Here is a 21,989-nt window from a genome sequence, read left to right on the forward strand (position 1 = left end):
GTGTGTGTATGTGTGTGTGTATGTGTGTGTGTATGTGTGTGTGTGTGTGTGTGTGTGTGTGTGTGTGTGTGTGTGTGTATTGGTCCTGTTACTGTACCTCAGGTCCTTTTTGCTCCCCTGTCCTGGCTCTCTTGAATCCCTTGCCTTGTCTTGTCACGGGCCTCGCATCATCCTGCAGCAACTCACTCACACCTCAACTTTTATACTTTATTTTTTTTTTCTCTCAATGCTGCGCTGCGCTGTGCTGGGTGTTGGATGTGCCGTACTCCTCTCTCTCTCTCTCTCCTTTGCCGTCAAATTAAGAGGAATCCCGTGTTCTGCACCCGCTATCCCTTTCATAACATCATGTAGGCCGCCCACCTCCCGCCCACACCCCCCTTACCTCACTTTGGCACCATCTTTCTCTGGTACCTGAATCTCCAATCTCACACGTCCGCTTTAGCATACCTTAGGCGGCCATCGATCATCGGCCGTCCAGTCCTTCTTCTCCTGGGTCCTCACCCCCCCATTGCCTTTCATCGCCTCCATCGCCTCCATCGCCTCCATCGCCTCCATCGCCTCCCGGAGCCATCCCAGACGATCTACGGTGGCCCCCCTTCCCAACGCACACACACGCCCCCCTCGGAATCCCCTTCCACGACCCACCCTCCATTGCCTCCTCCCCTTGAACTTGGACCTCTTCTTTTCCTGGCCAGCATCACTTACCTGACTGGCGCACCCTAAATTCATCCTTAGCGCACCACTGCCGCTTCTTTCCTTTCCATACCTCACCCACACTCCTCTCCAGCTTCAGCTTCTACCCTCTTCCTCTCCCGTTCATGCCCCTGCTTCTCCCTCCCTTCTTGGTCGACACTCCTTCCTTTTCTCCCCTCCTATCCGCCTGCATCTTCAGCTGCAAACAACCCCCAATCAACTATTCGGCCCTCCTCCCGCAAGCCAGCAGAGAAATACACCAACCACGACCCAACGCCGCAACCTGGTGATCCAGCTTTGTCGACTCCTGCCACCCATATCCAACCTTTCTTGCTTGCCATCTTGCTTGCCATCTTTCTTCCCATCTTGCTTCCCTTCTTGCTACTAGACTTTCTTGCCCGGGTCAACGAGACCAGACAGGTATCTTTGTAAGTTGTTCTTTACACGCCTAATCCACTCTGCCTCCCTTGGCTCTCTGTGCATCGCATCTTGTTCTCTTTCCGACCATCGAGAAGCCTGCAAACTTGCATACTCTCCCCCCTCCTCCTCTCGACACCGGAGCCGCCTCTGCCGCCTCTCGAAGCATATGCCTGACGCCCGGGCACCTCTTGTACAACTCGCTGCAAGTACCCGTTCTGGTACCCGTTCATCCTGCACGAGACCACAAGCCCGACACACGCCCGTCTCACTCAACTTTATTCACCCTTGGAGCACCTTGGAGCAGAGTGCCGCACACGACATCTTTGCTTTCTGACCCCCGGGGGGCCTTGGCGTCGTTCATGCTTGCTTCTGGCCTTGTTGTTGCAGTTCCTTGTTTGGGCCCTGCCGCTCGCTTGATCCGCTCGCTGACTTTTTTCTTCGTCGTACCACAAAGACCAAACCAGCTACTCTCGTCATCCTCATCTTACATTCCTTGGGATCGCCTGAGTTCTTGCTCCAGAACACATTCCATTTTGCCATCTCTCGCCTGGACAATTCTGGAACCTAGATTTCGCTCAAGGCTACATTGGAGGAGGACGACGACAACGCAATTTGAGCCGGCATCTCAGAGTCATGGCAAGCGAACAGGGCGCTGGCGGAGGTATTGAGAGCAATAGGAGGCATCTGTCGACCTCGACCCGTGCTAGCACCGACAACGAGCCAACCCCAGAGACAGAAACCCAAACAGCAAACATGAAGCCTGCTCAGCAGTCCGAGGAGGACTCACAGTTCACACAGGCGCCGCAGGGCCTACCGCGAGGAGTCTACCCCCCGTCAACCACCGCCACACCCACACCCACGGCAGGCCTCCCCATGTCAAGGGCAGTCTCCAGCAGTTCTAGCAACTCGAGCATACCGCCCTCAACGAGCGCCGAGGGTTACTTCGGAAATGCACACACCACCAGGACGAGGCCAGCACTTCCTTTGGAACCCCCAGTCACCAAGGCAACTTTGAGCGAACTCGACGTGTCCAAGATTATTCACAATCCCAAGCTGCGTCACGATATCAACTTTGATCCCGAACTTCATTTCAGACCCAACGTGGACGGAGACAAGGGCAGGAGGAAGGAGGTCAAGGCCGAGCATTTTTGGGCTACCCTGCAAGAGCAACTGATCATGTTCGTCATGGACCGTGAGGGATTCTATGCCATCCATGGCGAGAATGACGACTGGTGCCTTCCCCAGCTTCTTCGAACCGTCAAGGACATCATCCAGACACTTGTGCCCGTCAGGGACCGAGTCTACTTGGACGAGGGCCTGAACGTGGAGCTCCTGATGCAGCAGTTTAACAAGGGCATTGCCGATCTCGAGAAGCTGGCATCCTGGCTCTCTCGTGTGCTCAAGTCTCACTGCGCTCCCATGCGCGACGAGTGGGTCGACAGGATGTACGAGAAGCTCAGCAACGGCAATCGAAACAACGACATGGGTGAGCTGGTTCTGGGTATGCGTGGACTTCTTGAGGTACTCGAGGCGATGAAGCTGGATGTCGCCAACCACCAGATCCGATGCCTGCGTCCTGTTCTGATCGAAGACACGGTTCACTTTGAGCAGCGCTTCTTCTTCAAGAGAATTCAGCAACGCCGGGTCGATGTCGGCCCCGCGAGGGAGTGGTATCGTGATGCCGAACGTCGTTATGCCGGCACCATTTCCCCAGCGGCAACTCAGTCGTTTGGCGAGACGGCCATCTTCTTCGAGGCTCTGTGCCGCCTGATTCGTCCTTCGGTCTACGAAAAGGAAGCCCCCAACACATTCGTCTTCGACGAGGAGCGGTTTTTGAAATTGCGATCGGACATGCTGGACGCCGTCAATCTCGAGGTGTGCATGCGTCTCTACGACGAACTGGAGAGGGTCAGCCGCACTGTCAACTCCCTGTCCAACGGATTCCCGTCCCATCTGGAGGAGGAGCCCGTCATCTCGAGGACATCGAGCCCTTTCGACTTCAACTTCAACACGCCTCCGGTGTCTGGATCACGGCCTTCAAGCCTGGCCTTCAGCTCGGCTGATTCAGTCACGTCGTCTCCTCGCTCGTCTCTCGTGCTCCCCAGCCAAGCCATCCCCACCTCCGACCCAAACGAGTCCCAGGCCAAGGCTCGCAAGCTCTACAACTCGCTCGTCGCCCTCATTCAAACATCGCCACCAACCTCCCGCCACGAGTCTCGATGGGCCTCGATGGCTCCGTCCCTGGCCATTCAGATCTTTCGGTTCACCAATGCCCCTTCAGATATGCTGCCCGCGTTCGAGGCTAAGCTTCTCGCACACGTCACGGATGTCCATGGCTCCCTTTTCCGCGAAGTAGAGGATCACTTCAACGCTCGTCTCTTGACCGATCTCCAACGACGCATGCGTGAGTACCGAGGTCTCAATGGCGTCGCTCTGTTCTCTGTCGCTACAGGCGGCCGAGGCCCTAGCTCCAGCCGCGCATGGGATGCCAGCTCCGCAGATGGATCCGGACGCGACGACGCTGGTGTTGAGGATATGGCCACCAGACTTGCGCACCTTGGCATACTACACTGGCGCGTGTGGGCACAGTTAGCGTATGCTGGTGAGGCCACGGGCGACTTCGAGTGCGACATGCAGTCGAACCAGATCTAAATTCCGCTCGGGCTAGCTGTTCATTGCGGCGAAGGAATCACCCTCGACACGCGTATGCCTACCGATACCACACTAATGGACCTGCTGCTGGCCAGTCTTCCGCCAGCCCGTCTCCAGTCACCACGTACACTTCGACGTCCCTTACGTTTGCCTAACACGGATCGCCGACTTTTTCCACTTTTACACACATATTAATCAATGCCCTCCCACCGTGTGGTATTGCATCAGCAACACATGCGCACTCATACACATTGAACAACGTCTTTTTCGCGTTGTTAGTTTTCTTTTTTGTTCTTTTTTTTTTTTTTTTTTTTTTTTTTGTCTATCTACACCAATCTGAATATCCGGAGTCTGGGAGGCGTAGGGCAGGTTACACAAAGAGACACACTTTAGACTCGTCCCATGGCACAGGGGAGGGGGAATCCGAATGGGTCCGGAGCATTCGAGTTGGCATTTGTTTATTACCGCCCCGGCGCTTTTTCTATCGGTTGCTTCCTTATCTATTTTCTAGCAACACGGCGTTCATGGGTATGGCGGGCAACGTCGGGGAATCACCACGATGGCCGGCGGTTCTGCGTTTGATTTTTGGTTGACGGCGAAAGACACAGGTGGAGAAGAAGAAGAAGAAGATAAGATGTAGAAGGTGAAGAGGATGAAGGATGAGCAGGCTCTGATTAATCCGGCATGTAGCCATCAGGCGACTGCCGACGGGGAGGTCTCAACGTTAGCGTTTAGCTCTTCATCCGAGAATTCTGACAGTTACTGTTATTCTGTGCATGCCATTGTTGACGTCCAGAATACGTTGTGAACGTTCCAAACAGGGAAGACGAGCCCACGTGTTCTCCAACGGCATCTTGGGTCGAATCACGAGGCGGCGGCGGCAGGTAGCCGTGTTGCCTATATCTGGCTGAACGCTCGGTGTGCAACTGGACGAAGGACTTTGTTGTCTCGCCGGGGTTGCAAGCCATGTTACTGATTCACATACTGAAGCTTGCTCGTCCCCGCGCTCGACCCGCGACCTGGTCCGATGTATGGCGTGCAAGCTCAATGGACGGGGTACTTTTTTTCTTACCACACAGGAGAGGGAGGCAGGCGGTGGGGGCAACGTATGCATGCGGGCAGGCGGACGGCATGATGTGGAGGGCTCGTGAACTGCCGATGAATCCCATTCAGAGAGGACCATTTTGATTTTCTTTTCGGGTCCGACTGCGACGAATGTCACTGGCCTCTGGCCTCTTTTCCTGAACCGTCTCTTCTTGTTTGGGGGGGGGGGGGGGATCTCTAGATGTTGCCTCGTCCTCCGCCTGCCCCTCATGATCATGGTCCAGCGGACAGCTTTCGTCCTCCTGTTGCACACCCGCTCCAGACCGGCTGCGCGTTTGCCCTTTTTCCTGATTACTGGGGCGCTCACCGAGCGGGAGGGTCATGGCGCATCTGTGTCCCCGTGTTGTGTGACCGATTCGGCGAATGAGAAATCTTGGTGAGGACGGAGAGGGAGAGAAGGGGCGCGGGGAGTTGAGGGGTCCATTCAAACGTCGAGAGCGCAATGTTGTGCTATGCGTGGTCGCTGCTTTCTCATGGGTGCCACTGGTAGTGTATGTCTGGTGCCCGTCCTCCTCCTCCTTCTCCTCCTCCTTGCGCTGCTGTCAGTGGCATCGTGCGAGACCCGCGGCTGTGCATGTCCCGGGAAACGGGTAGGGTGCGTATTCGTGGGCGCAACAGACGGGTTCACGTTCTCGGAGTCTGGACGGAGACGTTCCGACGGGGCCTTTTGTGTCAATGTTTGGGTTTTTTCCATTCGTGCTGGGGGGGGGGAAGCGTAAGTGCAGCAAGCATGGATGTGGTAGCTGGTAATTGGTATCATTCATATGCTTGGTTTAGCTCGGACTGAACCGCCCCCGCGACGCCGGCCGTCCGCTCGTTTGATTTTCCTGGTTCCTTGATTTCCTGATAACGCCGTTGTGTGCACCCGCTTCTGGTGTCCCTTGTCGTGCCGTGGGAGTTTCTCGTGTTTGTGGGGGGGGTATCTAGTTGATGAGGAGGGAGACCTGGCTGGTTGGTCAGGCACGGTGTCGTCTTTTGGAAGAGTTTGTGTGCTTGGATAGGGAATTGGGACGTACGGCCATGAAGACGCAGGCGAGGCTGACGTAGGGGCTCAGACGCTCGCCTACGCGCGCGAATTTCCAGAATATGCCGACGACGCTGAGTCTGTATGTGAGCCTGCGCTTTCATCGGCTAGGTTGCAAAGGTGGGAGGGGGGGCGCACCCGTCTTTGCGGTTGTCCATGAACGAGGGGAAGATCTGGTGTGTGTAGGCCGAGGTGCAGATCAGGAGGAGGATGACGAGAAGGAGTGATTGAAAGTTGAAGAGGGCGGACTTTTGAGCGTTAGTGGCGGGCGCGTTCGTGTGCAAACTGGGCTTACCATCTTGGCGGTCCTGGGGAGCAGCGAGCTGGGTCCCTTTTGCGATGCAATGGCGGAGGTGAAGCTGTCGCGAGAGCTGCCTGGCTGCCTGCCGTGTCTAAATGGCAAGGTGGCCCAGCCTGGTTCGTTTCGAGCTGGCGTCGGATTACTCATCACGGCGACCCCACGATTATTGAAGCATGGGCCACTTTTGATTTCTGGGTGTAGATGGAGCTTGATTCTTGCTAGCACTCGAGCCTTGCCACCAACACCCACGCCGTCTCTCATCGAATCCACTCCTTCCGTGTTGAAGTCGCAGGGAGTGAATGCTTTACAACTTGTCGCTGGTTCGACCTCGAACACTACTCATTGGCGCCAAGAAACGAACTCTTCCCAACCTCTCGAGAGCGACCACCCTGACGACCGTCTACAAACCGATATCCTACCACATTATCCGCCATCATGGAGCCTCGCGCACGCGCCGGCAAGAATGTCGGGCGCATGAACTTTTCGTCCAACGAGCGTCAGTCTTTTCCTGCCCTTTTTTCCCGCTCGCCAACCCCTCCAAGGCTCGTTTACTAACGTGGCCTGCCCTCTTTCCAGTCGGCCAGCTCCTCTTCGCACACGGCGACGTGCGCAACCCGCTGCCCGAGACGATCCGCGTCCTCGACGAGATCCTCACCGAGTTCATCCAGGGCACGGCGTTCGAGGCGGCGCGCAACGCCAGCTACGCGGGGCGGCAGAAGGTCAAGTGGGAGGACTTTGAGTTTGCGTTTCGCAAGAACCCGGCGTTCCTGGGCAAGGTGCAGGAGGTGTTCCAGAAGAAGGGCGAGATTGACAACGCCAAGAAGATCTTCTCCAAGGAGGACGAGACGTCGTTCATCAAGGACACGGCGGGCGAGGAGAGCAAGCGGGACAAGGGCGCGGCGGGGGCGGGCGCCGGTGGCGGGCCGCGGCTGCCGCAGGACGAGGAGGAGCTCGGCGAGGCGGACGATGTTGACGATGCCGTGTCGGAGGCGCCGTCGAGGAAGTCGCGCAAGGCTTAGCGGGCGTAGCGGAGGCTGGCGTGCGCGTGGGTGCACTTGACGGGTCCTGCGTGGCATGGCATTGCAGAGGGTGGGAATGGTCTGTGAGAGGCATAGCGATGGCGTCTGGTGTTTTCGGGATTTTGAACTTGGTCCACGAGGGAATCGTAGGGACCGACTGGGCTGAAGGGTAGCAAAGCTTTCACACGAAGCAGCGGTCACATTACAAAACCAAAGGTTGGGATTGGAGACAGCGGGCATGTGCTGTGACTTCCAGCGAGAAAGGCACACATGGTTGTCGACGTGGACAATTGCAGCCGTCGCCCTTCGATCACCAACGTCATGGCTGTGTGGCGCTGGCTAACATGAAAGTTTATGTTGCGGTGGTCAATCAATGCTTCTACCAACTTTCAACGCCCGAATCGCCAAGCTAGCACAGTCTAGCCGCCATGGACCCAACGACGATGACCGAATGAACATGAACGGCAACGCGGTCGGCACCGATATCGGGGATGCACCAAGATGGACCAAAAGGCGGCAACTCGGTAAGGCCCATGCATCATGATCCTAGTCGGTCGCTTCGCCCTCTCTCTGCCCGCCCTCTCTTTGCCCGCCCTCGTCCTATCACGTCAATCCCCAAACCGGGTCTGCTCTGCCGACCTGCCCAAACGGCCATGATCCATCGCCGGGCTAAACCTCCGAGTGGGTGGGCAGTCTTTGCTCACATCTCCACCGGATGATGCACCCTGTCAGGCAGGTCGTCTCTCGACCAGAGCTCCAGCCTTTTCTGGCCCAGAGGCTCCCCCGCCATGTCGCCCCCTCAGTAAAAGGCCGTGGCAGCCTCTGAGAAAAGAAGAGCCTTGGCCCCCAGATCCCCTTCATCGGAACATGGCCGTCGGCAACCCTCTGTTCTCACCGATTGCGCCAGTGGCTAAAAGTCTTTATCACTCTGCAGCAGCCTCTTGTTTCATCCTGCTCCAGTGTTTCTGTTGATTACAAGTCAAGAGCATAAGCTTTTTTTGCTTCAAACTGACATACTGCGCGATTCTCTTATACGGGGACCGCCCAGCATCAGCACAATCTCCAACTACAAACCTACATACCTATCTTACCTTCGGGACCCTGCGTGCTGCGCCTGCTTTCTGTACCTTACATCAGCATCCCGCCATTAGGCATGCCTTCGACCACTTGCCATGTCTGAAGACCGCGAGGAATCCAGGCACTTGATGCCCCAGACACCAAACGCAAAGGCCAATTTTGACCTGGTCGACGAGCTCCTCCCGCCAGATCACTTCGACCATCGCCTGTCTGTCGATAGCAAGCTTTCTGCTCAGGATGCTTACAAGGGCCATGATGGCTTGGCAAGCCACGATGCTCTCCATCGCCTCTCCATAGGATCCTTTCAGCATGGCAGGGCATCACCAGGCCTCCCCCCGGGCCCCGGGGGAACACCTCTCCACTATCCAGACCAGTCATCACGAGCCTCCAGAATCGTCACAGCCCTTCAGAAAACGATGGATGCCAACCGAGGCATCTTCCTCGTCGCTCTCTCCCAACTGTTTGGCGCCCTCATGAACCTGGCCGCCCGTTTACTGGAGCTGGAAGGCGAGGGCATGCATCCCTTCCAGGTCCTCTTCGCCCGCCAGAGCATCACCATGCTCTGTGCCTCGGGCTACATGTTCTGGAAACGCACGCCCGACTTTCCCCTGGGCAACCCGGAGGTGCGGTGGCTCCTCATCGCCCGTGGCGTTTCTGGCTTCTTCGGCATCTACGGCATGTGGTACTCCATGATGTATCTGCCCCTCGCCGAGGCCACCGTCATCACCTTCCTGGCACCCTCCATCGCCGGCGTAGCCTGCTACCTCGCCTTCCGCGAACCCTTCACGCGCGTCGAGCAGTTTGGCACCCTCGTCGCCTTCCTCGGCGTCGTCCTCATCGCCCACCCCACCTCCCTCTTCTCGTCCGCCTCCCCCGACGGAGGCGACGCCACCCGCCGCCGCGTACGCCCCGGGCCCCACAACAGCACGGCCCCACCGGCGGCGGCAACCCGGGGATGGACCACGAGGGCGACGCCCGCCGAGCGCCTCCGCGCCGTGGGCGTACCACGACTTATAGAATCCCTCAAGCCGCCGGCGCCTTCACGACGATCCGCTGGATCGGAAAGCGCACGCACCCGCTCATCTCGGTCAACTACTTCGCCACCTGGTGCAAACTCATCAGCGCCGTCGTGCTGACGGCGGCGCCGGCCCTCGACGTCGGCCAGCCGGCGCTGCGCTTCGCCCTGCCGCGGGGCCCCAAGCAGTGGGCGCTGCTGCTGTTCCTCGGCCTCATGGGCTTCATCATGCAGTTCATGCTCACCAAGGGCATGAGCGTCGACCGCTCCAACAAGGCCAACGCCATGGTCTTCACCCACATGCTCTTCGCTGCCGGCTTTGACCGCTGGGTCTTTGGCCACTCGATGGGCTGGATGAGCCTTGCCGGCTGCGGCCTCATCATTGGCAGCGCCTTGTACATGGTCATCACGAAGGAGTCGGCGGCGCCGCCGCTGCCGAGGCGGGAGCGAGATGTCGAGATTGGCGGCGTTCGGGATGCCGAGGGCGTGCCCATGTTGATGGAGGTCGACGATGACGATGACCTTGACGCGCTGGACGCTAGGAGGGTGAGGCTGGGGGGGTGAGCGTGGCGCTGTGCGTGGATGAACTTTATAGACGAGATATGATACCAGTGAATACACGGATCTGTGATGGCTGAACTGGGTGTTTTTGTGGCTTGTTTTTGCTGCAGTGGGCGGCATGTGTGGGCTTGCGGGAGTGTTGGGGATGTATCTGTGGTGCTCTGTTTCTGGACAGCCGACGGTCTGAGCGACGGCTTCCTGGACGTTCAAGTTTGTCACTCGGTGCTTTCATCCTGAGTCTAACGCAATGGTATCAGAATCATCTGGCGAGTTCGCGTGTCAGTTGTGGTGTGGCCTGTCGTCTCCTTAACCATGACGGCGATGTGCTTCTTTTCTGATTGTCACCCAGTCAAATGTGGGATTGCATGTTTACTTAAAATAAACCTGCACTCTTAAGATGATATATTGGTCTCTTTTATAGTCTTCTTAGTTCTGTGAAATCGACGAAGTAGTACAGTATATAATTTGTCAACCTTTTTGGGTTGAATAACTTGTTGGTATACAAATGCGAACCTTCATCAGCTTGTAAAGAATGAGCGCCACCGACGCGCCAACTGAAATGCAACTAAGAACCTCACAGAATAGGATCATGAGAATACAAAGTACTACACAGAGTAATTTCCCCAAGCCCCAATTCATCCTCTGGTCGCAAGGCGTTGCAGCTCGCAGTCCACGCAAGGAGGTGCACTCACGCTATATGCATATACCGGGTCTCTAGTACACCCTATCTCCATATCCCACTACCCAGAACTCCAAAGGAGCTGGTCACTTCGTGCAGCAACGCAACAGCAGGGATGCAGGAGATCGCGTCGCCCCAAAATCTTCTGAACGCAGCTTCAGACCTTATCGACACGACCTCCCCCCCCAAGCTTCATCCGCACCCCATCCACCGCACGACGCCATCACGAACCAGCTCTGACATCAGCAAGACAAGCCATCCGATTCAATTCCGCCGCACGCGCAATCCGCCAAGATGGTCCAGATCAGCGAGGTCAAGGGCAACAATCGCGACAACCGCACGGCGGCCCATACACACATCAAGGGACTGGGACTCAAGACTGATGGAACCGCCGAGAAGCAAGCCGCCGGCTTTGTCGGCCAGACGACAGCGCGAGAGGTGAGGCCATTTCCAGACTGCGCATGGCAAGGCTCTGCTGACCACCCCCTCCCCCCCTTCCACAGGCAGCCGGCGTCGTCGTCGATCTGGTCAAGGCGCACAAGATGGCCGGCAGGGGCGTCCTGCTGGCAGGAGGACCGGGAACCGGAAAGACGGCGCTCGCGCTCGCGATCAGCCAGGAGCTCGGCACCAAGATCCCCTTTTGCCCCATTGTCGGCAGCGAGATCTACTCGACGGAAGTGAAGAAGACGGAGATCTTGATGGAGAACTTCAGGAGGGCCATTGGGCTCAAGGTCCGCGAAACAAAGGAGGTCTACGAGGGCGAGGTGACGGAGCTGACGCCGGAGGAGGCCGAGAACCCCCTCGGCGGCTACGGCAAGACCATCAGCACCCTGCTCATCGGCCTCAAGAGCGCCAAGGGACAGAAGAAGCTGCGCCTCGACCCCAGCATATACGAGGCCATCCAGAAGGAGCGGGTGTCGGTCGGCGACGTCATCTACATCGAGGCCAACACGGGCGCGTGCAAGCGCGTCGGCAGGTCAGACGCCTATGCGACCGAGTTTGACCTCGAGGCCGAGGAGTACGTTCCGATTCCCAAGGGCGAGGTGCACAAGAAGAAGGAGATTGTCCAGGACGTTACGCTGAATGACCTCGACGTGGCCAACGCGCGGCCTCAGGGCGGCCAGGATATCATGAGCATGATGGGTCAGCTGATGAAGCCCAAGATGACGGAAATCACCGACAAGCTGCGCGGGGAGATCAACAAGGTTGTCAGCAAGTACATCGACCAGGGTGTCGCAGAGCTCGTGCCCGGCGTTTTGTTCATCGACGAGGTAAGCATGTTCTGTCTCCTGGAACACCTGACTCTTGCTACAGGACAACCCGGGAAATTGGATCGGTTGGTTGACTCGCAAATTCCCCCCCTAGGCACACATGCTCGATATCGAGTGCTTCACATACTTGAACCGCGCACTGGAATCGCCAATTTCGCCCATCGTGGTCCTTGCATCCAACCGAGGAATGGCGACCCTTCGTGGCACGGAAGACATTGTCGCCGCGCACGGCATTCCGACGGATTTCTTAGCGCGCCTCCTCATCATTCCAACGACGCCCTACCAAGCGGATGAGATTAAGCGCATCGTGCGCATCCGCTCCACCACCGAGGGCGTCGCCATCACGGATGCCGCAATTGACAAGATTGCAGAGCATGGCGTTCGCATCAGCCTTCGGTACTGTATGCAGCTCCTGACGCCTGCGAGGTAAGAAACCACCCCCCCCTTCCGTCTCCCTCCACTCCCTGATCAGAGGTCAATGTGTCCCTTGTCTGTGACTTGTTGGCACCTCCACAGTATAGTCTGTGCGGTTGCTGTCTCAGACATTCCCGTTTTTGGGGCCTATGCTAATGATGAGCGAAGCATTCTTTCCAAAGCAAACGGTCGCAGCCAGATTGACGTCCAGGACGTGGCCGAGTGCGAGGACCTGTTCTACGATGCCCGGCGCAGCGCTGGGCTTTTGAGCGGTGAGGGCGGCCGGGGCTACCTTCCATGATGAATGACAATGATGCTCTGATGACGGTACATCAAATTTCACCTTCTCGTACTTTCACGGGCCTTTTTTCGGTCTGACCCAGAGCGTTTGTGATGGAATGTGTAAGGCGGCAGGGAGACAGAGAGAGAGAGAGAGAGAGCGCGAGGGAAAACTTGTCACAATTCAATGTACAGCAGCAAAAAATCAACGGAGTCAGTCATAATACAGGCAGGGTGAGTTTTGAGGTTCGGGTCAAGCAGCTTTGGGATGACCGGCGGAAGACGGGGGGGAGGGTATTCATGAGTCGCGCGACACTGCTGTCAAAATGGATTAAACTTTTGGTGGACCACCAAGATCGATCACAGGCGCGAAGGATGTTTGAATGGGATAGTTTCCCAGGGTTGAACAAAATATGGACAGAGTGTTTGCAAGCCCGGTCCCGTCTTATAAGACATTCTGCAGCCCCGCGTCCCCGAGACACCACACCCGGAGGAGAGCACGCCTCCCCGCTGACCCGACCTCTGACAGGTATTCACGACAGACCACGAGCACCATCAAGCCTCCGGGAGGGCCACTGGTTTGAAGGGGGAATGGTCAATGGGCTCAACCTTCACGTGGAGACATGTCGGGTCTAGACCTGATTCGGGTAACATTGTCTTTGTCCCGGCACTCTGGCATTCCAACGCTACCACGTCCTCACCTACCAACCCTTCTCGCTTACACTCTGTCCCCATAACTCGCATTCCTGTGCGAGAAACAAGCTGCCATTGTTGCCATTGCGTCCTTTGAAGCAGAAGCAGTTGGGCCCACCCTTTGGCCTCGCGTTTGTCGCCTTGTTCCTGAGAGGGCGGAGTCTCCCCCTGCCTCCTCCTCCTTTGGCAAGGCCGGACAGAACTCCCAAGGTCAACAAGGTAAAGCGGGACAGGGAGCCATTTGACAAGGGGCCCCGCGGCTGATGGGGAGGAGAGGGACCCTCATGCTTGCGGCTCCTTTGACTTCACTCCTGGGCTCCGTGCTTCTCCCAACCCATATGGTGGGACTTTGTCCTCTTGTCTCGTTGTTTCATCCTGGCTGGGAAAATGGGCTGTCCTTGTTCCTCGTCTTCTTCATCTTCTCCACATCCATATAACCTCCTTGTCTTTTATTGTACGAACGAAACTCCCGGCAAACGCTACGCAACAAAGAAAACCACGGGCCCCGTCCTCCCCGGTCGACAGACCACAGAGCCAAGGGGAAAGGGAGCTGAGCCGCCCAGCCAGCTCGCGGCCGGCATCAGAGGACACAGGATATAGACACGGGAGGCAGAGGAACGAGTGGCTCGTCACATCTGCAACGGCTTGAATACCCCAGCATCCACCCGAGACATGGTAAGGCTATCATCCATCACAACAACCTCTCAGCAGACCCAACCAGCGTCTGCCAAACCAACGGACCGGCCTCCGACCTCCGTGCTCCAGACCCGGGACTAGTCCAGCCTTTTCCATCTCTCTCCCCTCCCCCGAGCCCCCCCTGGAACGCTGCACTGCCTAGTGCCTCGCCTTTGCCCCGAGCCCTAGCCTGCCGCTCGATCTGCTTCGGCCTCTAATACATCAACATCCTATCACCTTGGCCGGAGACCGGTATAGAAGAAACCCCATCATACCTCAAGCACAAGCACATTGAGCCGCAGCCCTGCGTCCGCTACTGCGCAGCATATTCATTGTCCACCTTGTCCACCTTGTCCCACGTCCTGCTTCTCTTCCCGCCCGCTCCTTGCTCCTTGCTGGCGATCGTCCAGGATATCCCAACCTGGTCCACACCTCATTCCCGCAGCCGGTCAAAGAGGCAAGCAGGCGACTGGCCGGAGCTAGACGAACAGAGAGCAAAGAAGGACGACGAACAGGTCTCTCGGGCACCCAATCCCCTTGTCAACCGCGCAGCCGTCATTATTGGGTCGGTGTGCTCCTCTGATATCTGATCAAACTCCATCGCCTCTCTACCTCTACCTCTCTCTCTCTCTCTCTCTCTCTCTCTCTCTCTCTCTCTCTCCGGCGAATGGGCCCTGCCCGCCCATCATCTTGATCAGCTCTTTCACTTTTCAGCGCAGCGCCTCACCTCATCAAAGCCCTCCCCCCTTGTCCTTCGAATCAGCCAGTTCGTGTCTCGCCACCCCCCTCGCGCCCGCCGTCTCGTCTCATCTGACGTATCGAACGACAAGGCAAAGAAATCAGTTTGAGGCGGGCCACCCAGCCGTCCATCCAGTCGCTTCCGATTCCTCCAGCCCCCGTGTCCATTGCAGTCTCCGTATCAGCCACGCTGCCCAGAGCATGGTCTGAGAGTCCGACCAATGCTCACAGCCATCCACGCCCACTCCCGTTTGCACCACCTCCCCAGCATGACGGGCGCTGGCCTGCCTCCGCCGCCGCCGCAGCCGCAGTCCCAGTCTCAGTCCCAGTCCCAGCCGCAGCCGCACCACCCTCAAGACCGCCGCGCATCCTCCTCGCCAGGCGACACCTCTGTCGCGTCCGTCTACTCGGCCATGGAACAGAGGACAGGCCGAGGCACCGGTCCCGACGACGCGCCAGCGACAGCACCGACGACGACGACGACAGCGGCAGCGGGCCCTGAAGCGGGGGACTCTAGCAGAGCACTCATTGGAGGACCTGGCGACGCGCGCGAGAGCCGTCGCGCGAGGCTCTCCGAGCTGGCGATCGAGACGCCGCCCCTTGGGCCGTTGGCTGGGGATGCAGGAAGGGAGTTCCTCTGCCTCTGCACGCCGGCGCCCAAGGTTCCCAGACCGCGAAACGGTGAGTTGGTACTCTTCTTTCCTCTCTCTCTCTCTCTCTCTGTCTCTCTCTCTCTCTCTCTCTCTTTGTTCGTCCGCGTCCTGTCACTGGTTGTGGTTCTTTAACCGCCTGACTCCGGGCTTGGCGGGGCGTGGACTGGGGCCTTTGTCCACAGTGAATCATCCATGATCGAGACATACATACTTGAATCGTTGGCTGACCGTGTACCGCGTGCGGGTAGCATTCATCCTATACAGACAACATCACCAGGCTCAGGTCGTCTCTGAGCACCCTGGGCTCGCCAACCCGGACATCTCCAAGATCATAGGGGAGCAGTGGCGACAGCAGCCGGACAACGTCAAGGCCGGCTGGAAGAAGCTCGCCGAAGAGGAGAAGGTGCGCCACCAGCAGCAGTATCCGGACTACCGGTACCAGCCCCGGCGCGGCCAACGTCCAACAGGACGGCCAGGCACAGCAGCAGGCGAAGACTCGGGGCGGTGTCCCAAGTGCGGAGGACGGTACATCTCGACGCCGAGGACCCCTCAGACGCCGGTGCTGACGCCGACGGCAGCGAAACCCGCCATGAATCCGTACCAGGCGAGAGATGGCAGGGCGTACGAGGGAGAGTCATCAAGACAGGCGCTGCCGCAGGGCAGACAGATGAACCCCTATGGGCAGGGCCACCCAGGGGAGATGGACGAGAGCTGGGATCTCGCGTCGCCGGCTGTCGATGCCAAACGCCGCCGGTTCAACACGACTGGCCACTACCAGGGCATGTCGTCGCCGAACCCGTACCAGGGTCACCAACCCACAAGACATTCAAGACAGGCGTCCGCCGCAGGGCCTTCCAGTGCCGGCCATGGCTACGGGCCAGCGCCACTACCTGGCCCGCCAGGTATGGGGCAACCTGGCCAAGGTCCCATGCCGCCGCCGCCTCGCCCGCCGCACTCGCAACACTTCCCAGGCCAGGGCCCGGGCCGCAACCCAAACTATGACGAGAGTCTTCGCCTTCCGCCCCTGCAAACGCAAATGACCCCAAAGACGCCAGCGGGTCAAGGCGAGTCTGACAGGCCCGGCGCCGACCCACTTGGGCTAGGCATGGCAGTGACGAATCCCGGAGACAACCAAGCGCGAAGCACAGAGGCCGTCGTCATGAACATTTCGTTCCAGAGCAAGCTCAACGTGCTGAGGAAGATCAGCCCGCCTCTGGCCCCATCTGGGTTTGCGAGCCCAGGCGCGGAAACCCGCGGCGCGGTCATCGCTATCGAGGGCCCAGACGAGCGGCTTCTCGAGCAAGTCGACGCCGCGCTCCAGCGAGGCTTGTCGGAAGCCCAAGTGATCAACCTCCAATGCTGGCGTGACGACAGCAGCACCATCGGCAAGACGGAAGATGTCGTCGTCGCTGAAGGCAGCAGCTCGGCGGGCAGCAGTCGCAAGAGCAGCGTCGAAGGCGTCGCGCTCTCCGACATGTACGTCGAGTACATGCAAAAGCTGTCGCAGTGGCACGGCAAGTCAAAGCAGATGGTCAAGCACATCACGACGCGATCCGAGCAACAGCAGCGGCCAGTGCCCGTGAGGAGGGCATCGGAAGGCGAGGTCAGCACACCGCGCGAGGAATCATCATCGCCGAGCATGATCCCCGTCGCTCTCGTAACGGGCGGATACAGCGCAACCATTGCTGACCGGTACGCGTGCCGCGTGCCCATTGTCGACTCGTACGCGCCCGTGGACCACTGGCAGTGGATGGCGACGCTGTGGCGCGGGGTCGTGGGAGCCGACTTGGTGGTCTACGTCAAAGCGAGTGCGGAGGACGAGGTCGCGCGGCTCGGTATGCTCGACTTTGTGGACTCTGGCATTATGCTTCTTAGGATTGCTCCAGGGAAAGGTCTCGATGACAGGAGTTCGCGTCGTCTCTCGTTCGAGGTGATTGATTGGTTATGCAGCGGGAACTACAGGAAAGAGTCAGCTGGCGTCAGCTGAGCTGATAGCTCAGGAATGTCGCCAAAAGTCGAGCTTGTACGTAATATGGTGGTTCATCTTCTCTTCAAGGGCTTGGTTGATTGTGTTCAATGCCAGATGGAGGGGCGGTCTTGGCTTGTCCATACGGTAGTAGCACTACTGGCACGAGACGCGTCTTTTTTTTCGATATCAGGTGTTTCCATTGATGGAATATGATTGTTTGAATGCCTTCGTCTTCATCTTTGTGCTCCTCTGATCGAACAATGCGTTGTGTCGAGAACAAAGATATCATTGCTGTTCGGGCAAGTTGCGGTTTCGTTGTTTGTCGTTGAGCGATGACATAAGCAACCCCTTTAACCACATATCGCAGATGACGAATGTTGACAGGGGCACGTCGCGGTTAAGCGAACGCGTCTGTTTGGCCCCCCCCCCCCCTGTTCACCTGTGATGCCTTGCCTACTACCTATCCAGCTCAGGAGCTCCAAGCATCTGGCAACAGCCATCCCCCAAACCAGCACCAGCACCAGCATGTTTACCTCTCGATGAGGACCCGACAATGTCAGATCTAGCAGTCGGTCAGATCGTCCAGCTGACCGACGGCCGCAATGGCGTCGTACGCTTCGCCGGCACCACCCATTTCGCCTCGGGCGAATGGGTCGGCATTGAATTGGAGGATGACTCTGGAAAGAACGACGGCAGCGTCCAGGGCGAGCGCTACTTTGACTGTTCCATGGGGCGAGGCATGTTTGTGCGGCCGTCGACCCTGACCATTCTCGCCCAGGCTCCAGCTCCAGCTGCGGCGCCGGCCGCCAGACCTACCGTCAGGAAGACGAGCAGGCCCAGCAGCTTCGTGCCCGGCACGGGCAGGGTGTCGAGCGTCACCGACCCGAGCATGGCCAAGCGGATGAGTCTGAATGCTGCTAGTCCCAGCCCGGCCCCGCGCACATCTCGACCTGCGAGCCTTGTACGGGTGAGTGAGCATCTTGGGGCAGAGGAAGATTCCATTGGCGAAAGTAGACTTGTTGCCATGCTGACTTGCACTCTCTCAGTCTCCTACGAAGTCGCCAACGAAGCAAATTGGTTCGACCACCTCCAGCACCGCACCCTCCCGGACCGGCACACCTTCAAACGCCAAAGGCACCACCGCCACGCGAACTCGCCCGGCAGTAGGTGTTCGCACCTCCATGGGACCCCCTCCGATTCCCTCCGCACGAGTGAGCCGACAGCCATCAACATCGTCAGCGACAGGTCGCCCTCCCGCCAGGCCGCTTTCCAATCGACTCTCCCTGTCCGGCTCGCGCAGCGTGCCCAAGCCAGACCCCCTCCGACGCCCATCGACCGATTCGCAAGCAGGCAGGGAGCCCGGCTCGGCAGCAGACAGCGGCGACGACGGCAGGAGCAGCTCGCCATCTAAGGGAGCGGCTGATCTGGCCTCACCGCATGCCACGAGCCCGGTGCAAGCTCGGACCAACGCGCTCGAGCGGTTGACCTCGGGCAGGACGGCGACCACGACGGCACGGTCGCCAGCCACGGCGTCGCCTCGAACGGCCGGCGGCAACACGGCTGCGGCGCGGGAGAACGAAGACCTCAAGGCGAAGCTCCGTGTCATGGAGCGCAAGAGGCTGGAAGACCGGGAGAAGCTGAAGCAGCTGGAGAAGCTCCAAGGCGAACGCGACAAGTTTGAGTCGATCATCCAGAAGCTGCAGACAAAGTACCAACCCCAGCAAACGGAGAATGCAGAGCTCCGCAAGCAGATCAAGGAGGCCGAGACGCGGTTCGAGGCCGTGGAGCAGATGCAGGCCGAGCATGAGACGGCCTTGGAGCTGGCCACGCTGGACCGTGAGATGGCGGAAGAGACGGCCGAAGTGCTCAAGGCCGAGCTCGAAGCGTTGAAGCAGAAATCAGAGGAGCTTGAGCTCGAGGTGGAAATCTTGCGAGAGGAGAACGAGGAGTTTAGCCAGGGCATGACGCCCGAAGAGCGGTCAAGCACGGGCTGGCTGCAGATGGAGAGGACGAACGAGCGGTTGAGGGAAGCACTGATACGATTGCGCGACCTGACCCAGGCTCAAGAGGCCGAGCTTCGAGACCAGATCAAGGCCCTGGAGTCTGACCTGCAAGACTACAGTACCGTGCAGGAGCAGTTCGCGGCCTCCAAGGAAAAGCTGGCACAGTCTGAAAGCGCGGTCGAGGATCTTCGCCAACAGCTCGACAATGCTCTTGGAGCGGAGGACATGATTGAGGACCTCACCGAGCGCAACATGAGCATGGCCGAAGAGATTGAGGAGCTCAAGGCCGTCATCGAGGATCTCGAAAACCTCAAGGAGATCAATGATGAGCTCGAGATTAATCACGTACAAAACGAGAAGGAGATGCAGGAGGAACTCGACTTCAAGGACAGCGTCATTGCGGAACAGGCCCGACGAGCCGGTCAGCAAGAGGAAGCCCTCGAAGACATGGAGTACACCCTTTCGAGGTTCAGGGAACTCGTCACGAGCCTGCAGGGCGACCTTGAGGACATGCGCGCATCGCACGCTGTCACCGAGGCCGAGTCGGAGCAATTAGACAGCAAGTCCCGCGCCATGATGGACCTCAACATGAAGCTCCAGATCTCGGCTGCCAAGACACAGGTCAAGACGATCGACCTGGAGCTTCGCCGTCTGGAGGCGCAAGAAGCGGAGCAGCACCTCGAAATCGTCAAGCTCTTCTTGCCCGAGACCTACCAGGAGGACCGCGACTCCGTGTTGGCGCTCCTTCGCTTCAAGCGACTGGCGTTCAAGGCCACTCTGCTCCAGGGCTTCCTCAAGGAACGCGTCACGGGCCAGCCGCACCCCGGCCACGAGGACGACATGTTTGCCGGCTGCGATGCCATTGACAAGCTCACCTGGGTGGCGGCCATGTGCGGCCGCTTCATCAACGCCATCAGCCACTGCTCGATCGAGCAGTTCCAGCACTACCAGGGCGCTCTGTTTGAGCTGGAGCCGGTGGAGCGGGCGGTGAACGGGTGGATCGACGGCCTCAGGAGGGATGAACTCAAGGAGGCCAAGTGCGCCAGCGAGCTGCAGCGCTCCATTGCGCTCATGACCCATCTCGCCGAGGTTCACCTTACGGACGATCTGCAGAGCTTCGCCGACGCCATGCACATGCGCGCTCTCGTCGTGCAAAGCCATCTGGATTCGGCCGCCGCGGCCATTACGACCGCCAGGGCCATGGTCCAGAGAGTCATCCCCGAGTCTGGCGAGGACGACGAGATGGCACAGCACTTCAGCAAGAAGGCCGAGCACGTTGTCGGCCAGACCCGCAGCACCAAGGTCATTGCCAGCAAGGCCGTGCGCGCCCTCGAGGATCTCAAGAACCGATCTCTCTCGCTGGCTCGGGACGACAGCACGCAAGAGGCGTTTGAGCAGTGCGAAGAGGCCGCAAAGGACCTCGCCGCACTGGCGCGGCAGATTGGCCTCGACTTGCACAAGCTGCTGCACGAGGAGGGCAGGACCGAGCCATACACGCACACGGAGGTGCAGAACACGATGGCGCAGACGGCCCTGTCGGCCGGTTCGTCGACCGACTCGGATCTCTTCTCGACCTACGTGACCAAGCTCCGGGTCGTCACGCAGCAGATCACGGACCTTGCGGGCCTCAGCTCTGACCTGACGCAGACGCAAGAGTTTGAGCTCAACCCGGCCCCCTGGAAGCTCCGCTCTCAAGAACTCAAGGCTCTCAAGACGATCCCCGTGGATGCCGAAGAGGAGCTCCGCCGCGTCAAGGAGGAGCACAACGAGGCGCGCCGCACGATTGCGCAGCGCGACGAGAGCCTCAGCACGGCGACGCTCAAGATTGAGACGCTCGAGTCCCGCATGCGCGACGCGCACCAAAAGGCGTCGCGCATCGCCGACCTTGAGGCCCAGATCGAGACGGCCAAGCAGCGCGCGGCGGCGCTCAAGGAGGACATTGAAAAGGGCGACCGCGAGCTCAAGGCGCTCGAGGCGGACCGCGACCAGTGGAAGAAGATTGCGGGCGACAGCAAGGCGTTCGCCGGCGCCAACGACGCTGGCGCCGCCAAGTCGGGCCAGGAACGGGCCGTGGCGACGGCGCGCGAGATGGACGCCCTCAAGGCCGACATTGCGCACCTGCAGGCGGCGGTGCGGTACCTGCGCGAGGACAACCGGCGGGCGCGGCTCACGGAGCAGGCCGACTACGACTGGCTCGCGGCGCCGCTGCGCAAGGCGGCGTCGCCGGCCGAGCAGCGGCGCGCGCTCGTCGTGGCCGAGGGCCGCGACGCGCTCGGCGAGCTCGTGCGGTTCGCGACCCAGGCCAAGGTGTACGACCTCCAGGACCTGCCGCAGGACAAGCTCGCGTGGCGGCCGGCCAAGAGCACGCCGCAGTACCACGCCGCGCGGCAGGCGGAGGACCTCGCGGCCTGGAAGGGCTGGCGCGACTCGGTGGTGCAGAAGACGGAGGTCGTCGCCGGGCGCAGGGGCGGTGGTGCTCCGGACATGAAGAGGGTCGAGGCGCTGCGGCGGAGCGCGGCGGCTGCGCGACTGCAGATTCGGCTGCCGGGGCCCGACGGCAAGATGGCGCGGGGCAGCGGACGGGATGTGCAGATTGTCGGATCGAGGGAGTGGGAGGGTCTGCAGGGGCGGTTGGCCGTGTAAGCCGCTGGTCGAGAAGGAGGACCAGACACGAGTAGGAAGCGGGTCATGCTGTCGTCCTATGGATGTGGCTAGGAGTAGATGCGATACCCTTGATGCAAGTATCTTT

General features: G+C 59.2%; 7 protein-coding genes across 7 annotated transcripts; 6 read left to right on the forward strand and 1 right to left on the reverse strand.

The window, feature by feature from the left end:
• Positions 1-1,746: 1,746 nt before the first annotated feature.
• Positions 1,747-3,765, forward strand: VDAG_07002 (SOK1 protein; the record flags this gene model as incomplete). The annotated part of the gene is made up of 1 exon (XM_009655907.1): positions 1,747-3,765. One exon carries the CDS (start codon positions 1,747-1,749, stop codon positions 3,763-3,765), a length of 2,019 nt encoding a protein of 672 aa, XP_009654202.1.
• A 1,893-nt stretch (positions 3,766-5,658) lies between these two features.
• Positions 5,659-6,341, reverse strand: VDAG_07003 (uncharacterized protein; the record flags this gene model as incomplete). The annotated part of the gene is made up of 4 exons (XM_009655908.1): positions 5,659-5,813; positions 5,886-5,967; positions 6,032-6,141; positions 6,189-6,341. The coding sequence occupies 4 exons, from the start codon at positions 6,339-6,341 to the stop codon at positions 5,793-5,795; spliced, it is 366 nt and encodes a 121-aa protein (XP_009654203.1). The 3' UTR covers positions 5,659-5,792.
• A 288-nt stretch (positions 6,342-6,629) lies between these two features.
• Positions 6,630-7,213, forward strand: VDAG_07004 (uncharacterized protein; the record flags this gene model as incomplete). The annotated part of the gene is made up of 2 exons (XM_009655909.1): positions 6,630-6,690; positions 6,771-7,213. 2 exons carry the CDS (start codon positions 6,630-6,632, stop codon positions 7,211-7,213), a joined length of 504 nt encoding a protein of 167 aa, XP_009654204.1.
• A 1,172-nt stretch (positions 7,214-8,385) lies between these two features.
• Positions 8,386-9,869, forward strand: VDAG_07005 (uncharacterized protein; the record flags this gene model as incomplete). The annotated part of the gene is made up of 2 exons (XM_009655910.1): positions 8,386-9,192; positions 9,258-9,869. 2 exons carry the CDS (start codon positions 8,386-8,388, stop codon positions 9,867-9,869), a joined length of 1,419 nt encoding a protein of 472 aa, XP_009654205.1.
• Positions 9,870-10,839: 970 nt separating this feature from the next.
• On the forward strand, positions 10,840-12,531 carry VDAG_07006 (TIP49 protein; the record flags this gene model as incomplete). The annotated part of the gene is made up of 4 exons (XM_009655911.1): positions 10,840-10,983; positions 11,049-11,816; positions 11,911-12,242; positions 12,399-12,531. The coding sequence occupies 4 exons, from the start codon at positions 10,840-10,842 to the stop codon at positions 12,529-12,531; spliced, it is 1,377 nt and encodes a 458-aa protein (XP_009654206.1).
• A 2,353-nt stretch (positions 12,532-14,884) lies between these two features.
• Positions 14,885-17,464, forward strand: VDAG_07007 (uncharacterized protein; the record flags this gene model as incomplete). The annotated part of the gene is made up of 2 exons (XM_009655912.1): positions 14,885-15,296; positions 15,517-17,464. The coding sequence occupies 2 exons, from the start codon at positions 14,885-14,887 to the stop codon at positions 17,253-17,255; spliced, it is 2,151 nt and encodes a 716-aa protein (XP_009654207.1). The 3' UTR covers positions 17,256-17,464.
• Positions 17,465-17,790: 326 nt separating this feature from the next.
• Positions 17,791-21,883, forward strand: VDAG_07008 (dynactin; the record flags this gene model as incomplete). Its single annotated transcript, XM_009655913.1, has 2 exons — positions 17,791-18,204; positions 18,284-21,883. The coding sequence occupies 2 exons, from the start codon at positions 17,791-17,793 to the stop codon at positions 21,881-21,883; spliced, it is 4,014 nt and encodes a 1,337-aa protein (XP_009654208.1).
• Between the last annotated feature and the right edge of the window lie 106 nt (positions 21,884-21,989).

Source organism: Verticillium dahliae, genomic scaffold (genome assembly GCF_000150675.1).
Source record: "Verticillium dahliae VdLs.17 supercont1.15 genomic scaffold, whole genome shotgun sequence".
Classification (NCBI taxonomy): Eukaryota; Fungi; Ascomycota; class Sordariomycetes; order Glomerellales; family Plectosphaerellaceae; genus Verticillium; species Verticillium dahliae.